Genomic DNA, 18,964 nt, shown 5'->3' with positions numbered 1-18,964 from the left:
CAGTCAAAGAATTTCTGTGTCTGGTGGATTCCTTCAATTTGACACAACTAGTTTCAGGTCCTACTCATATAAAAGGTCATACACTTGGTCTGGTATTAACCTCTGGCTTTCATTTAATGAATCATGAGGTGTTAGAATCTGGAATTCTGGTTTTGTTTTATTTGAATCTCTGCAGCCACATTCTATTTCTCCACCCCCAGAGAGTTGTCATTTCATTTGCGTTATTACTTCTTCTACAGTTATGCAATTTGAAGAGATTTATGCTTCCACAAATCTCTCTCAATCTGCAGATGTATACATATGGAAAGAAAGATACAGACTGTACTGCATGTTATCCTGCTTATTTTGCTCAAAAGCAAGTCCATGTCATACTAATATGGTATACTTATAAACACAGGTCAAGAGCTGTTCGAACCACTAAACTTTGTGATGTTGCTTGTAAATGTTTGTTGGAACTATAGTTTCGGGAAATAATTAATTCCAAAAATGAATGCCAAATATGCTGGTAATGAAAGAATTTATCACTATGTTGACATTTCTTTAGTCAAAAACTGCATTGTATAAAATATATGTTTACTATTAAATTTTTTAACCAATGCTGCACAGGATGTATAAATACTAACATCAAAGCTTGTGAATCATAGTAGCAGCTTCAGGTTGATGTTCCAAAATGCTACTTACAGAGATTCCAAGATTTTTCCTACCTTTGGTTTGCTTTTGATTTCAACGTAGTGAATGCTTTAAGCTGGTGTATATAGTAATAGATTAGTACAATTAAATGTGAAGGAAGTATTTAATACAGACCTCAGCTGTGAGATGTAGGGCAGACACTGGAGGAATTCCTTCACTTCACTCTCTTCATCTGTCCAGTCTATCAGCTCTACTGGTTTCTTCTCTGCTTGAAGTTTGAGCAATGCTAGGAGGATGGAGCTCTTTCTCTCTGAGAGCTTTATTTTCCAGACTGCAGGAGCTGACTGATAAATTGGCTGTAATGCTGGAAAGGCACTCTTGCCTGTTTGAGTCTCATGGTCTTTCACATGTGAGTACAGATCCAGCAAAAAATCTGATTTCTCATAATTGACAGATGACGGCAGTATTCTCACAGCTGCTTCTATTGTCGTTTTCTGGTGGAGAGCAGCTTGAAGACACAAATCTAGTATAAATCTCTTTCTTTTGTTCCAGAGTTCAGGTGTTTCTGTCTGTGGTACAACAAATCTAGAAAAGAGTGTATAATTATTCTGAAGTTGTCTAACAATGAAATAACTCAATGAAAAAAAAATCATTTTAAATAATGTCAACAACCATTACTGGGATTTGTAATAAAAGTGTAATTACATACAAAAGTCTGCTGATATGACTATTTATACAACAGTTCTTTTTGGTCCTCGAATCTGATTGGCTGACAAGAGTGTGATATTAGAGTCCAACAGAACTCCAACAGCCATTTCTTTGTTTGCAACTGTATCACTCTGCTTGCTGTACTACTTACAGAGACCTTCATGGCGGACGCCCAAATCCAGTATAATTTTAGAAATATTACTGTTTTTGTGTCATGGAATGTAGTTTTAAGAGTTTTTTTTAGGCGAGAATGTACTTGTTTGTAGTTCAAATATGCAGTTTGTTTATAAAGATAACGTCTATTTGAAACGTTTACAGATGTGTTAGCGACCGTTCTGCGCTTATAACGCCACCAAGAGAAGACTCAACTCGGCCATATCTTCTGGAATGTACCACTGACTCTAATGTATCTTCACTCTGTTCGCACAGGGAGTCTGACAACAGCCTGTGCTCCATACAAAAATCTCACTGGATTATTATAATTAATGGCAAAATGAATGTTTAGAAATGTAAACTGATACTTCCTACTGACACTACAGCAAAAGACAGACTTTAACTGACTTTAAACCAAAATACTTGTGGTCTAAGACTTTTGCACATTACTGTATATAAATAATATATTTAATAATAGTGTTTAGTATTGAAAAAAGTGTGTGTGATGGTGATTTTAGTTGCACGGTTTCGCCTTTAGATGGTGACAAGAGTTTTTATGAGTGAGTCAGAAGTAAAGAAGGGACTTTGGTAGAGACTTTTATACTAAAAAGTTATAAAAGTTTTAAGCGGAAGTTATTTTTTAGCCTCAACAACAGCTTGACACAGCAAATGCACTGAGCAGCAAAATCACTCTTTACAGATAAAAGAATATTAACGTTACCACAAACATAACGCTTTCATAGAGCATATGAATAATGAATGCTCTATCAGATGCAGGTACATTAATCACACTCGCTCAGTCCATCTCTCTCTCCCATTATACTCATACATAATACTGTGAGATTTTAATGCAGTAATACAATAAGTTTTCAATGAAGCAACTCAACATTCCTTCGTTACTAGTTCTAATGTGATGTTTTGGAATTAGTAACAGAGGCTTGAGTTCAACTGTTCAACTGTCAAACTTTGATTTAAATCAGAAGAAAGTAGTTTTGCACAAAAGAAGGTTTTTAAAAACACTCTGTTGTTAATTTGTTTATTTACACACTCGTGCCATCGAACTGTTGTATAAACACAAAATCACACTCATAGACTTATGGCTTATGGCTTATGGATATGGCTGTGTCATGAATCCTGTCCGGTCTGCCCGCCACCAGAGGTCACTGTACAGTTCACATCACACAGACTGTTACACTACACCCCGGACTACGTTTCCCATCACCCATCACGCTGATTTACCCTCGCCTGCTTCACGGACTATTGTTGTGTCTTGCCCCTACATACCTGTTTGCTATTGTGTGATCCTGCTTGTTCGACTGTGTCATTGTCTCTCCCTACAAATAAAGCTTTGCATTTGGATCCACCCTGCCTCTTGTCTCCCTTTCCACGTTACAGGCTGTATATCGGCAAGCTGTGATTACCTATGGATGAATCACAGCCATGCTGATATACAGCCATATCTCAAGTTTACTTGTGTGATACTGCTCATGTAGAGTTTGGTTGAACAAAGAGAATATATATTTGCACACTGAAATTTACACTCCTCAGTTAGGACAAACTAAAACTTTAATTTCAGTGTGAATCATCCTTCTTTGTTGTTTGAACAGGTCTGTCCCATCATGCATACAGCAGTGCTTAAATGTACAAGAACTTGAGCATAGACAGTGCTTCTTAACAAAATCTACATTCATTGGCAGACAACTAAAACAACACCAATTTTATTTAATTCCCAAATTTTTCATTTTAGGTATTTTTTTAGCTTGGGACCTTGAAATACTAATTTCAAACAATAATATATAAAGACAGCCATGTTTATTGTAAATTAAATATTTTATTTTAAAATGTAAAATATTTGAATGTTTGAGTGGTATTTTCAATGAGAGTCTCACCTCAGTTGTGAGATGTGAGGCAGACATCGAAGGAATTCCTTTACTTCGATACTTTCATCTGCCCAGTCTCTCAACTCTACTGGTTTCTTCTCTTTTTGGAGTTTCAGCACTTTTTCGAGGAAGGAGCTCTTTCTCTGTGAGAGATCTATGATCCAGACATCAGGAGCTGACTTAAAAACTGGTCTTAAAGCTGAAAAGACACTCTTGCCTTTTTGACTTTCAAAGTCCTTCATATTTGACCACAGATCCAGCAGAAAATCTGATTTCTCATAATTAACAGATGACAGCAGTATCTTCACAGTTGCTTCTATTGTCTCTTTCTGGTGAAGAGCAGCTTGAAGACACACATCTAGTATAAATCTCTTTTGTTTGTTCCACAGTTGAGATGGTTCATTCTGTGGCTCAACAAATCTAGAAAAGAGTAAAAAATATTCTGTTAGAGACCATAAAGGAGAAGATATTGAAAAAAATATTAAAATGACAATACCATGCAAAAACAGCATGTTTTCATCTCAAATTATACAACGTTTAAGTCCTAATGTTAAATCTGATTTGCTGAGTGGCATTCCAAGAGTGTTGATGTACAGTCCAGAAGTGCTGGGACTCTTTTCACTGTCTGAATCACTTTGCTCATTTGTGTTTGCACAGAACGACTCTATGTCCATGTGTAAGTGGTGAGTAATTTTATTGATTAATTTTACTGAGGGAATTGCATGTGGTGGAGAGTGACATCACATTAAGTTTTTTATTTCTAAAAAGGGGAAATACTATATAATGTTCATTTTAACAGCAGAAAATAAGCACAAACAAATGACACAGTTTTGTGCTATTTGACAGTTTTGTGCTATTTAGACAACTGGCATGGACACAAACATTTTGGTCATATCTAAAGAAGGAAAGTGGCATAGTTTTGGTGATTATTTCTTTTTATGGGGTGCTAACTTCACAGAGGTTAAAAACCTTGCTGTTTTCTAGTTACTCCAGTAACTTCACAGAAATGGCCCAAGTTACAAGAGGGCCTTGTGCAGTTTTTTCCCTTTATATTCTGCTCAGTTTAACAGGCATATATTTCATGCTGACCTCAATCCAGAGATGTAGGGCAGACACTGGAGGAATCCTTTTACTTCACTCTCTTCTTCTGTCCAGTCTATCAGCTCTACTGGTTTCTTCTCTGTTTGGAGTTTCAGCACTTCTAGGAGGATGGAGCTCTTTCTCTCTGAGAGCTTGATTTTCCAAACTGCAGGAGCTGACTGATAAACTGGCTGTAATTCTGGAAGGACACTGGTGCCTGTTTGATTCTCATAGTCCATCATATGTGAATACAGATCCAGCAGGAAATCTGATTTCTCATAATTGGCAGGTGACAGCAGTATCTTCACAGTTGCTTCTATTGTCTCATTCTGCTGGAGAGCAGCTTGAAGACACAAATCTAGTATAAATCTCTTTATTTTTTTCCACAGTGGTACAGCAAATCTATAAAAGAGTGTAAAGATGTAAGCATTTCAAAGAATACTGTATATGCATTTGTATGTTTATGTTTTGGCTTTGGTTTTGAATTTATAGTACAAAGAAAAATAAATAAATATGAATAGAAATCAATAGAAATTATTAATTATAAAAACCCCATTTTTCTTGTGTATATATGGTATTTTTCCTAGTAAAATTGTTAACAGTACTTTCATACTTTAATATAATGTAATTATATTAATTAATTAATTAATTAATTATTAATTGTATTATAATATAATTATATAATGTAATATATACTTTAATAAGTATATATTACATTATTTCACACTTTCATACTGTACTTTCATATTTTAATATATTTAGATGGAGTTTTCTCATCCTTCTAAACAATTTTTGGTCACAAGAAATGTTTGACATAAGACTAAAAATGTTTACACATAATCCAAGATTCAAACAACTACTTTTTTGATGCTTTCTGTTGATTTGGACTTTCATAATATAGTATAGTGGTTCCCAACCACATTCCTGGAGGCCCCCTAACACTGCACATTTTGCATGTCTCCTTTGTCTGACACACCCACTTCAGGTCTTGGAATCTCTATTAATGAGCTGATGATTTGAATCAGGTGTGTTTGATTAAGGAGACATGGAAAACATGCTGTTGTGGGGGAGCCTCCAGGAACGTGGTTGGGAACCACTGTAGTACAACACCAAACTTGTTGACTATAAATGCCCCTGAGTCTGAAGTGTGGTAGAATGGTGGATGGTAGCAAAGTGGTGCTAGTAACATTCCAGAACATTCTTGCGATGTCTGATTTATGAACAAATGATTATTAGTTGTTCAATGAATCTTTCAGTCAAGTTTTTGGCCTGAACTGGTCTAACAACTGAATCACTCACTGAACTTATCTCTTTTTTTTAAAACTCATTTTCCTGCTTCCAGCACCACCACTATGACTATAACTAAATATAGGCATGTAGATATCTGTCACGTTGTGTGTGAGGAAGGGGCGAACGAAGACAAAGGTCAAAGATAACGTCTTTATTATATTCCACAGGTAATTCCAAAACAGGTAAATCCACAGGAGGAGGGTAAATACACACATACATTGACGAGACCAAACCCCAAACACTGAACAGAATGCAACTTATAGAGACAGGTGATAATGATGAACTTAAGTAAGGCACAGGTGATACAAAGTAAACTAAAGATGATTAAATGAGGACAGGAAAAAGGAACAGCCAAATATGGGCACAAGAGGGAGAAACCAAACTAAACAGTCCACAGGGGTGTGATATTACAGGGGGTGGGCGCCCTGGAGGCTAGTGCAGGGCAGACACAGGGCGGAGAGAAGGAAGGCCTCCAGGGTGGATGAGGGTGCTTAGGGAGCCATGGTGGGTCAGGGAGCTTGGGGAGCCATGGCGGAGCAGACAGCCCTGGAAGCCATGGCAGATCAGGGAGCTCGGCGAGCCATGGCGGAGCACACAGCCTGAGAGACCATGGCGGAGCAGAGATCTTGGGAAGCCATGGCGGATCAGGGAGCTCGGGGAGCCATGGTGGAGTAGACAGTTCAGAAAGCCATGGCGGATTAGGGAGCCCGGTAAGCCATGGCGGAGCAAACAGTTCGGGAGTAGTCATGGCGGAGTAGACAGGTCGGGAGGCCATGGCAGGTCAGGGAGCTCGGGGAGCCATGGTGGATGAGGGAGCTCGGGAAACCATGGCAGAGCACACAGTTCGGGAGGCCATGGCGGAGCACACAGTTCGGGAGGCCATGGCGGAGCAAGGAGCTTGGGGAGCCATGGCAGAGCACATAGTTTGGGAGGCCATGGCGGAGCAGCCAGTTTGGGAAGCCATGGTGAAGCAGGGAGCTCGGGGAGCCATGGCGGAGCACAAAGTCCGGGAGACCATGGCGGAGCAGAGAGCTCGGGGAGCCATGGTGGAGTAGACAGTTTGGGGAGCCATCGCGGAGTAGACAGTTCGGGAAGTCATGGCGGATCAGGGAGCTCGGGGAGCCATGGAGGAGCAGACAGTTCGGCAGTAGTCATGTTGGAGCAGACAGTTCGGGAGGCCATGGTAGAGCAGGCAGTTTGGGAAGCCATGGCGGATCAGGGAGCTCGGGGAGCCATGGAGGAGCAGACAGGTCGGGAAGCCATGGCGGATCAGGGAGCTCGGGGAGCCATGGCGGAGCACACAGTTTAGGGGGCCATGGCGGAGCAGGCAGTTTGGGAAGCCATGGCAGAGCAGGCAGTTCAGGCAGCCATGGCGGAGTAGGCAGTTCAGGCATATGGACCCTTCCCCCAAAAAAAATTTTCTTGAGGGAAATTAGGGTTCTACAAGCCTGGGAGAGTTAAGGAGGACCAGGCTCTGGAGGGCAATCTGGAGGAGCGGGTACTGGAGGGTGCTGTGGAGTCACAGGCTCTGGAGGGCGCTCTGGAGGCGCAGGCTCTAGAGGGTGCTCGGGAGGAGCGGGCTCTGGAGGGCGCTTGGGAGGAGCAGGTGCTCCACATGAGAAGCCGCCAGGCTTGAGCACGGAGCGGCGGTCGGCGGCCTTGTGCAGGCTCTGGAGGGAGCTCAGGAGGTGCTGGCACTGGAGGGTGCTCTGGAGGCGCGGGCTCTGGATGGCACTCTGGAGGGCTGGACAGGACCAGCGAAGATGTAGGACAGGACGGGACCAGCGGACACAAAGGAGGGCTGGATGGGACTAGCGGAGATGAAGGAAAAGGAGAGAGGATAGGGGCATCAAACCCCATGAGGAGCGCCAGGTCCATAATGTCCTCAATGATCATGTGGCTTGCCGCGCGGAGCGGCGGCCTTGAGCGGGCTCTGGAGGCGCTGGCACTGGAGGGCACTCTGGAGGCGCTGGCACTGGAGGGTGCTCTGGAAGCGCTGGCTCTGGACGGCACTCAGGAGGAGCGGGCTCTGGGCGACACTCTGGAGGGCTGGACGGAACCCATGGAGACGTAGGAGGGCTGGACGAGACCAGACCCCAAACACTGAACAGAATGCAACTTATAGAGACAGGTGATAACGATGAACTTAATTAAGACACAGGTGATACAAGGTCAACTAAAGATGACTAAATGAGGACAGGAAACAGTGTAAGAGTCAGACTATAATTTCTTACAACAGCAACGACCAAATATGGGCACAAGAGGGAGAAACCAAACTAAACAGTCCACATGGGTGTGACAATGTCTGCAGGCCAGGACTTTTATCAAGCATGTGAAGTTTGGTGCAGATTGAACATGGTATGTTTAAATTAGTGTAAAACATGTCTTTTTCTGTTGCCAGCAGGTGGGGCTATGATTATAACTCAATATTGAGTTATATATAAATACTGGACTCTTAGAAAACGTTATGTTTGGTGCAGACTGGACATGGCGAAACATCGAATTGGACATGGCGAAACTTTGAAATTTGTCAGGCTGCTACGGATACTTTAATGAAAACTCAAGACCTTTGCAATTTAACATTACAAAGGGCTTTAGCACAGACTGGCCAAATTTGGTGTCGATCTGATTAAATCTCTAGGAGGAATCTGTTAAAATACAACACCTAAAAATGTCAAAAACGGCACAAAATTTGATGAGAAAATGCTAAATAACTGACTTCCTTTTAAGTTTGAATTTCATACATGTATGCAAAACTATTTTCACCACTTCTGGTGTGTACAAAGTTTCCTGAGTTTTCGAGCATATTTAGGCCCTTGAAAATGCTATTCGTTTTGGAGAAGAAGAAGAAGAATAAGAAACTCCAATAGGGTCCACACACCGCGGTGCTTGTGCCCTAAAAACTGGCCAAACTGACACACTATAAATCAAATTCAAAGGGCAATTTGCCATTAGAGTCTCACCTCAGCTGTGAGATGTAGGGCAGACACTGAAGAAATCTTTTTATTACTATATCTTCATCTGTCCAGTCTATCAGCTCTACTGGTTTCTTCTCTGTTTGGAGTTTCAGCACTTCTTGGAGGATGGAGCTCTTTTCCTCTGAGAGCTTTATTCTCCAGACATCAGGAGTTGACTGATAAATTGGCTGTAATGCTGGAAGGACACTCCTGCCTGTTTGAATCTCATAGTCCTTTACATTTGACCACAGACCCAGCAGGAAATCACACTGAATTATATGATACGTGGGATTATCAAGATCAAAGGGCAAAGATGTGAGTCTGCACACAGATGTTAACAGATCAGTGTACTTTCCTCCAGTCTTTTCATCAAACTCTGATGCTGCAAAAATCAGACTCAGTAGAAACGGGAAAGGTTGCTCCTCACAGAAATAAAATCTGTGGAGACAAATGAAAAAATCTGTTAATGACTTTGGCAGGTGATTCCCATTATACAGGACTTCTACAGGTTTAAAGGGCTCATCGGATGCCCATTTTCCACAAGTTGATATGATTCAGCGCATTTCCTTCAAAAACGAAAGTAATGTTAACCCTCTGCATCTTCAGTGGCTCAGATGTTGGGAGTTAATGACGCCTGCTATGATCATTATTAAATCCAACAACAAAACACCTCAGTCACTCAATCTGAGACATTTTTGTCTTCTCCTGCACCAGAGTCGACACAATGGTGGTCAGACTGGTTACAGCTCACTTTGCTTATTTAGGACGGGTCTAAGGTAAGATGGTCATGTCAATCAACTATCATGGGAGCGGCCTTGATCGGTGTGATGTCACACAGGGGATATCAGTTATAAACATGAAAAAATGGGTGGATTTTTTTCATTATAGGGTGGTTGTGTACACACATTGCCGACACACATTTATGTTCAAAAAACACGTAAAAGTTTTGCATCCGATGACCTCTTTAATGACACTTTATTATTATGCTGCAATGCATGCTGTAATGACAGCAGATGAAGATTCATGTGTAGAGCAGCATTTTAAAGCTTAAAAAGTCACCTTCCAACAGGTCACCACTACTTTTCAAAGTATTTTACAAAAAAAAAAAAAACATGACATGGCTTGAATACTTCCCTCATTTCCTGTAGATCAGAAACACTGTATCCCTACATTTCCCTATTCTAGAAGTATTTAACTCTTAGGATTTAGTTAATAATAGGCTATGTCAGCGGTTTTCAAACTGGGGTCCATGGACCCTTGGAATAATGCATTTAATGTCAAATAATCAAAACGTAAACACTTAAAATCGGGCACTTATGTTTCTAAAAATATATTTCAGCATCGCCGAGTTTTTTTTATTTTAGGAAGAGGTCCACAGTGACAAGTACATTTTGTTTGTTTTCTTTATTTTACAAAAGTACAATGTTGCACTGTCATTTTGAAGGTACACAAATAAAATAGACAGTATTAAATTATGTCTTGCTCTTATCTGACAGATAAGAGCAATGTAAGGAATTAAAGTGTTCCTGCTGGTGCCTCCAGCGCACACAACATATCAGTTCTAGCATCATAACTTTTGGTGACTTGATTTAACTTGTCTGTTGTACAATATATAGGTTTTGCCCCTCAGCGTGAGGATTGCCACAACTTTTTTTGTGCATTTGCAGGATGCTGTTAATAGATATTTGAACACGAGAGAAGTACAAAGCTTTAATTACATAATTAATAGCCTAATAGTTTAGCAAACAAATGTTACACCGCATCTAACTATTCACTCATGGAAATGATTAATGCTCATCAGAGGTTTGTGAGCCCACTACGAGGTTAAGTTTTAATTTTGTTTTAAGTAAGTTTGTTATAGACACAGCATTTAAAATAAATATTGTTTGTAATGAATGGCACTATAATTAATTTTTCTTATACATATATATGCATTTATTTGTGTTCTGTTATGAATGACACTATATTTGAATGATTTGGAGTGAGGGAAAGTAAAATACAAGTTAGTGATTATAATTTTGTTTCCTAATGTTCCTTTTATTTAGATCTATCAGTATTTACATTATTTCTGAAAGTAATAGTAAAATGTGACTTACACACCAATGCAACTTAAGTTTTTTTTTTTTTCTCACCTGGTGCAACTTTTCTGGAAAATTTCATTATATTATGATAAAGAAAAATTTAATTATATTATGCTGCAGTATTTCATTATATTATACATATACAATGGGGACCATTTGCAGCAATAAAACAATCATATTATGTTCATTATTTGTATCTATCTCCTACCCACATTAAACTTTAGCCTTAAACACTGCTATAACTATGAGGGGTCCTTGGAAAATCCTATCCCCTGTAAGGGGTCCCTGGCTCCAAAAAGTTAAAAAACCCCTGGGCTATGTGATCACCAAATGTTTTAAGTATTTTTCTTTTGAAAACAAATGACTGAAACAATAGAACTATCTTCAGTAGCAATGTAAATGTTCAGATTTACAAAGAAAAGAAAGTATTCTTCTTGAAAGAACTAAAAAATGTTAGAAAACCGATTCCAATAATTTAGTCAAATTTGACACACACCGTAAATCAAACCCAGAGTGTATTTTGCCTTAAGAGTCTCACCTCAGCTGTGAGATGTAGGGAAGACACTGAAGGAATCTGTTTACTTCAGTATTGTCATCTGAAAAGTCCATCAGCTCTGCTGGTTTCTTCTCTGTTTGGAGTTTCAGTACTTCTTGGAAGATGGAGCTCTTTCTCTCTGAGAGCTTTATGATCCAGACATCAGGAGCTGACTGATAAATTGGTTGTAATGCTGGAATGACACTCCTGCCTGTTTGACTGTCATAGTTCTTCACATGTGAGTACAGATCCAGCAGGAAATCAGACTGAATTATATTATACTTGTAATCATCAAAATGCTTCTTATCAAAGGGGAAAGATGTGTAGCTGCACACAGACGTTAATCGTTCAGTGTAATTTTCTCTAGTGATTTTCTCAAACTCTGATGCCGCAGCAATCAGATTCAGTAGAAACTTGAAAGGTTTCTTCTCACAGAAAACAAAGGCATCAAATCTGTTGAGACACAAGTTCAAATACTCCATTAATGACTATGGTACTGTAGGTTATTTCTCATTATACAGGACATCTGCAGGTTTAATGACTGTAGATTTTTTATTTTCATTACAGTTAAATTTAATGACAGCACATATAAGGTCATATAAATGGTTGAAAGCTCACCTTCCAACAGATCACCACTACTTCCACTAAACCTTACTCTAAAATGTGTGCAGAGTTTGATGACAAGTTTTTAAATAAAAAAATCCCCACAACTTTTAACATTATTCTTTTTTGTTTGTTTGTTTGTTTTCTTTTCTCTTTTTTCTTTTTTTTTTTTTACTTATTTTTACATACTTTTTAAAGAATGTTTGGTATTTTTGGTACTTGGTAATTTTACATGTGTGGTACATGCAAAAGTAAATGTAATAGCTTCCTCTATCCCTCAGATCAAGGGTCACTTTGGTGTGCCAAGTGTCTGTTTTTGGAAAAGGCACTAGTCAGAGGAAAAAAAGCTCTGCAGGAATTTCATTGTTATATTGTCCTAAAATTATGACACTGAATCCACTGTATTGCTAGGTTGATCAGGTACATTTATCATTGTTCCTTTTCAAAATGTTGTGTAAAACACTCTTGGTGGGGAAACTCTGTATCTGTTTCCTCGCTCCAAACTGACATTGGACCCTGAGCCACATAAGCTGTCTTGATCTCTCAGGAAAGAATAACAGAGAGCTAAGTCTCGCTGAAGCTGGACCTCCCTCCAAGAAGGCACTTGCCTTCCAATCCCCTGTTCAACTCCTGTTGATGGATTCTGCCAATGCTAGGCCCATTATCCAAACATTGGTTCCTCTACAAAAGTGCAAAAGTGCAACCTGTCCTCATTAAAGGCAGTGCACGTGCCAGGCAAACAGAAACAGGGGAGCAGACATGTTGTCCTATGGCAGCATGTTTCCAGGGGAATGAAGACTCCACCCCCAGAGGTTGACCTATTTAACTCAATGACAACTCTCATTATTTTCCCAATATTTTTGTATGTCATCCAATTTGATTACATATCAAATTCAAATTCTGTGTGGCAACCACTATTGCAAATTATGCTCTCTTGGCTGCCCAGTTGTCAAATATGACCAGGTCGTTAAGTTTCTGAGGGGAGCCTGGTGAATGAATCCACCTTGTCCTCATACTGTTCCAACCTGGGACCTGAGCCCTCCATTTGAGTTGCTTCAGATGGCCGACTTGCTTTTCTTAAGACCGCCTCCTGTTGGTTTTAGTAAATGAGTGACTTGCAAGCACTTCCTACCTTGAGATTGGGCCTACCCTCTGTTTGAGCCATTTCAATCGGCCGACTTGCGTCCCCTGTTGCTTAAGGGGCCATTCACATATCGTGCCCAAAAACGTGTGGAAAACGCTAGGCGTGCTGATTTTTCCTCCTTTACAAAGCACTCTGTAGCTTGCGCTCCCGTGGCCTCTGCCGTTGCTAAGCAACCATGACCCGGACTCTTAATGAAGATGCAGAAGTTTCAAAGGACAAACGGATTTCCAGCACTAAAAATCACTTGCTGTAGCTCTGCTACTAAATTTATTTAAAAATGTACAGCTATGATCAGCTGTTTCTCAATCTTGGCTGAGCTTTCAATGTTGTTACTGGAAAGGATGGAGCCAATTGGTTGAATCTTGTCACATGACCCGTGGTGCGCTTGCGACATTCTGAAAAGTTGAGACGTTTTCATCTTGATGCGGTGTGGATGCGCCTGAAAAAACCGAGTGCATCGCACCGCCTGCCCGCCACGACTGCGCCGCTTCCGCTATGATCGCAGCTGCCGCGCATCTACATTTAAAATAACGAACTTGAGTGTGCAAAAGATGGGATATGTGAACGGTCCCTTAGACAGCCCTCCTGTTGACTTTATCGAATGGGGGACTTGCAAGCGCTTTCAGTAAGGGCTTCCTACCTGGAGTTTCGACCTTATGACTGCAAAGGCGTCCTCAAACCAAGACAAGGATAAGGTTGTCCTTCAAGCTTTTCTTAATTCAGAGGATGAGCATGGTGCTAATATTTTCTGCCCGGTCCGGGCCGTTAGAGTTTACAAAAAGTGCTCTGGCCAGTTTTAGCAACAAGAGCAACTCTTTCTATGCTTCAGAAAGTTCTAAAAGGCTGTCAGTTATGAAGCAGCATTTATCCCACTGGATAGTTGATGCTATACCACTGGCTTATGCCTGAGTGGGCTACAGTGCCCTTTCAGAGTGAGGGCCCACTCCACCAGGGGAATGGCCTCCTCCTGATATTGGTCCAGCGGGGTGTACATTGGAGTTATTTCTGTGGCAGTCCAGTCATGGTCTGTTATATTTCATGTTGTTATATTTTATAACCAGGATGTCCCTGCCCTTCAGGCATGGCTTTTTTAATCTGCCTAATCATCTTGTACCCCTGCTAGTTGGCAGGGCTATTTTTGTCAAGGAATCTGGCCTGGTGGTTTAGGTCTCACTGATTACAGTCCTGTTGTGCCCTAATTAGTCTTGGGTGCCCTAGGGTTGAGCTCCTACAGTGACTTTTCCTTCTGTGCTTATATACACTACCAATCAAAGTTTTTGAACAGAAAGATTTTTAACGTTTTTTAAAGAAGTCTCTTCTGCTCACCAAGCCTGCATTTATTTGATCCAAAGTAGAACAAAAACAGTACAATTTAGAAATATTTTTTTCTATTTAAAATAACTATTTTTTTATTTGAATATATTTTAAAATATAATTTTGATTTCAAATCTGAATTTTTAGCAACATTACTCCAGTCATATGATTCTTCAGAAATCATTCTAATATTCTGATTTGCTGCTCAGAAATATTTATTATAATTATTATTATTTTAAAAACAGCTGAGTAGATTTTTCAGGTTTCTTTGATGAATAGTAAGATCAGGCTTGGTGAGCAAAAGAGATTTCTTTAAAAAAAAACATAAAAAAATCTATTAAAAAAGCATTAAAAAAAAACTTTGACTGGTAGTGTAGTATGCTGCTATTGGACAATGTTCCTCAAAGTGTTTATAGCTGTGCCATAAACCTGCATGCAAGTCAGTTCTGTCGCTTATCAGTAGAAAGATTCTGATGAAATGGCACTCAGCACTGACTTAAATTGGCAGTCGGCCCCACCAGTTTTGGTTGGCTAAAATGCCATTTGTTCATGCAGCTCCACAAACAATAAAACATCAGGCTTCAGTATTCAAAGTAAACAGAATTTCCCCCCCAAAGTTCACTTGTCGCAATGCTTGTGCCAGGGAACTGAGGTTACGTTAGTAACTGGAGCATTTTATTTTAAGAACAAAAAGGTATTTTGCAAAACCTATTTCCATTTCACCATACTTCTTGCTATTGTAACTTTTTATTTTTTTACATTTATTTTTTTATTTAAGTCAGTTTACTTATATAAACTTTAAAAAAATAAGACACCAAGTGTCTTCGTTCAAAATATATCACAACTGTGCACATATTACAAAGGGATCTGAACATATTTAAGTTTGAATTCAGGTATATCATTGTCATGGTTAAGGCTTGAATGCTCCAACAGGTTAAGTTGCTAAAATGATTGGGCAACACAAAATCGAATAAGTCACTCCCATAGTGTATTATGCCATTAGTCTCACCTTAGTTGTGAGATGTAGGGCAGACACTGGAGGAACCCCTTCACTTCACTCTCTTCATATGTCCAGTCTATCAGCTCTACTGGTTTCTTCTCTGTTTGAAGTTTCAGCACTTCTAGGAGGATGGAGCTCTTTCTCTGTGACAGATCTATGATCCAGACATCAGGAGCTGACTGGTAAACTGGCTGTAATATTGGAAGGACACACTTGCCTTTCTGAGTCTCATAGTCCTTCACATGTGAATACAGATCTAGCAGGAAATCAGATTTCTCATAATTCACAGACGACAGGAGTATCTGCACAGTTGCTTCTATTGTCTCTTTTAGGTGAAGAGCAGCTTGAAGACACAAATCTATTATAAATATTTTTCTTTTTTTCTGCATTTGAGTTGATTCATTCTGTGGTGCAACAAATCTAGAAAAGAGTGAACATTATTCTGTTAGAGATCATAAAGAAAAGGTTATCAGAAAGACAAAAGGAAATGTTATTAGAAAAATAATTAAAATGACTATGATATGCTGCAACACTTTCTTAAATATAACCCAATACAGTCTAAGATCAACTTGAGAGAGGAGTTTTTTTTTAGGTTACTGCTAGTCTATGTAAAGGAAAAACTGAATAATCAGGACATTGGAATATTGGTGGTAGATTGTTTTATTCTAGTTCATGTTGCTTAATACTCATCTTAATTTTACCTCACCCATACAGCATATGTCAGTTCACTTTTTCATTGAAAGAATTGCATGACTTCAGACTGTAATAACCTGCACTGCTATGTAGCTCCTTTTTATGTGCACACCAAACAAATAACCTTTGAGTTGGTTAATTTTTAAGTGTATCCATTTCAAACAGTCAAGTTATCAGACGAAATTGGTCTAACCACTGAATCATTCAACAAACTAAAGTAATTTAGAAATATTAAATAAATATTAGATAACCGATGCCAATAAAATTGGACAAACTGACATATATTATAAATTAAACCTTTTGTTTATTTGGCATTACAGTCCTACCTCAGCTGTGAGATGTAGGGCAGACACTGAAGGAATCCGTTTGTTTCTATATCAGCTGTATCATCTGGCCAGTCTATCAGCTCTAGTGGTTTCTTCTCTGTTTGAAGTTTCAGCTCTTCTAGGAGGATGGAAGGATGGCTTTTCCTCTCTGTGAGCTTCATGATCCACACTGGAATGATATAAAGAATGAAGCATTAACATTAGCAATTCAAAAAAGTGTTTTTATTGTTTTTAACTGTTTCTCATGTATCTCACCATCCACTGGTACTGGTGTCTCCTCACTAGATTGGCTGGTGATGTCCTCATAGACAGCAGAGACTCTGACTCTATAGCACGTGCTGTGAGGTAAAACTAAAGTACATTCACACTCAGGTCCTTGAGTTTGTACTGATGACCAGCCCTTCAGTCCTGCTTCTTTATACTCAACCATATAAAATAGCACTGGGCAATCTTCATCAGTTTCAGCCTTCAGCCAGGACAGTCTCAGAGTGTCTCTGTCAGGCTTATTCACTGAGGGTTGCCCAGGTGTTGCTGCAACAGCTGTCTTAAAATTCATGATCTTGCTAAAATTGCTCATAAAGTCCTGCTCAACAACTGAATACCTTAACTGATACTGATGGCCAGACTTCAGATCCGATATCATACAGATTTTCTTTGGAGTTTTGTCATCAAAAATTATCTGATTCCAAGATTTGTTGTTCTTTCCATCATCACCCAAAGCCCTGTACTCCACCACGTATCTCACATTGCCTTTGGTTTGTGCTTGATTCAGCATTAGGGACACACTGGTGTGTTGCATCTGAACAATTTGTGCAAGATTTGGTTTAATTCCAAGCTTCACATTTCTGCTCTCAATCCTTCCGTTATGATAAAACTGCACAGAGTATTCTGGACAATCATCATCAGGTACCAATGCAGCAATAAACTTGGTTTGCTCTGTATCTTCATTTGCCTCTTTGTCAGCAATAAACAGTTGTACATCAACCTTCTGATTGATGCAAACCAGCTTCAATGGCAGTGAATCATGTGATACAGTTTGATCAGAATCAATGTGCTGCCTCAGAGCAGTGAGGAATAAATCCTCAGAATCTGGAGAGAAAAGTTTGAGACACATCACCCTGGTAATCTGAGAGTGACTTATGACCTGCTGTAACTCTGCCTGTGATTTCACAACAGTAATATCTGCAGCTCTACAATCATTGAGAATCTTAATTTCAGTTTCTTTATTCTCCAGCCATTGAGTTGTTTTATCTTCACTGAATTGTGAATGGTCATGGGTTGCAAAGAGAACTTGTAGACTCTTCTCTTGTTCCTCTTGTGCCATGTGTGTAGACTTGCCAATTTCTGCAACTCTTCTGTGAAAATACGTCTTATATTCCTGCAAAAGACCTGCAAACTGTATTAGTTTGTCTTTCATGGCAGGAAACCACATAATCACCTTTACATTGATGTAGTCTGTTATCATGTCCTGACAGATCCTGATCCGTTTTCTCAGATGTTCCAGAATGTTCTCAGCTCTTTGCATCGAGTTCTCACTGACTCCACTCAGAGCAGCACACACAAAGCTCTTGTCCAGTTTCTTCAGAGGGTAGAGCCAGACCTTCAGAGGAACTGCTTTCTCACCTTTAGATCCAAGCACTGTTGGCAGAGATTCACAGATCTCCAGTGCCTCATTAAAAGACACTGGACTCTTCCAGTCACCCACATCACTGTACAGACTGCAGCAATAATAACTGCTGTTTGTTTTTTCTGTTTCAGTAAGACTTGAAAATACATTTCTTGTATTAGGGGTGGTGGTGATCTTCTTAAGAATATTTTCCATTTCTGCATGTCTCTCTGTGCTTATTCTCTCATTAGTATCATCAAAAACAAAGACAGCCTGAGCACCATAGCACACGCCAATGATCACATGCGTAGCTGTGGTTTCATTAATGACTGATGGGAAATTTACTTCTTGTAACAGTCTTTGGCTAATTAAGTCCAGTCTGGTGGTGATTCGGTAGTGTAGTGTAACTCTGTCCTGATGTTGAGACTGTTCTGGGTGGTTCAGAAAGGCTGCAGCTCCAGATAGCTTTGTAAGTGCAGATTTGCTTTTCTGTAGCAATGTACGGGAGATATCCAATGCTTTGAACCTCTCTTGGATGGAGTCCTGCTTTAAAATCTTAATGCATTTCTGTGGCCGAGGCAGAGACACCTTCATATAGGCAATTGTGTCCTCCTCTAACATGATATCTGTAAATATTCACATTTAAAATTATTTATTATGGTACATAACATTTAACTTCATTTAACAATGACAGTTTATCTTTTTGAATTATCCAAGGATCTTCAAGTCTGTTGATCCTATCAAAAAATTAGAACTATATGATGAATAGAGGTATAGGTTTGTTTACACAACAATGGAAATTCTGGCATTATTTACTCAGCTCCATTTCTTTCTACCCTTTTAGCACAAGTTTCAAGATTTAAATAACCCCAAAGCTCATTTTTTAATATTAATGCCACATTACTGAAAGGTTTTATATATTTATTTCACGCTGAAATATTTCTATCATTTTGTATTATTTTTG

General features: G+C 39.5%; 1 protein-coding gene across 1 annotated transcript in view; it reads right to left on the bottom strand.

Annotated features, from left to right (window-relative positions):
• Positions 1 to 772: 772 nt before the first annotated feature.
• LOC127161606 (uncharacterized) overlaps positions 773 to 18,964 on the bottom strand; it is a gene marked incomplete at its 3' end in the record, with an annotated part of 38,634 nt that continues 20,442 nt past the window's right edge. The window contains exons 26-33 of the mRNA XM_051104335.1: positions 16,650 to 18,626; positions 16,395 to 16,563; positions 15,385 to 15,795; positions 11,318 to 11,767; positions 8,705 to 9,136; positions 4,461 to 4,853; positions 3,381 to 3,791; positions 773 to 1,215 (exon numbers count right to left, since the gene is read on the bottom strand). Coding sequence (XP_050960292.1) covers positions 773 to 1,215; positions 3,381 to 3,791; positions 4,461 to 4,853; positions 8,705 to 9,136; positions 11,318 to 11,767; positions 15,385 to 15,795; positions 16,395 to 16,563; positions 16,650 to 18,626 — 4,686 coding nt within the window. The remainder of the gene's footprint in view (positions 1,216 to 3,380; positions 3,792 to 4,460; positions 4,854 to 8,704; positions 9,137 to 11,317; positions 11,768 to 15,384; positions 15,796 to 16,394; positions 16,564 to 16,649; positions 18,627 to 18,964) is intronic.

This window comes from Labeo rohita, unplaced genomic scaffold (assembly GCF_022985175.1).
Source record: "Labeo rohita strain BAU-BD-2019 unplaced genomic scaffold, IGBB_LRoh.1.0 scaffold_682, whole genome shotgun sequence".
Classification (NCBI taxonomy): Eukaryota; Metazoa; Chordata; class Actinopteri; order Cypriniformes; family Cyprinidae; genus Labeo; species Labeo rohita.
The sequence above is the reverse complement of the archived record's forward strand: the minus strand, read 5'-3'. Positions and strand labels throughout refer to the sequence as shown.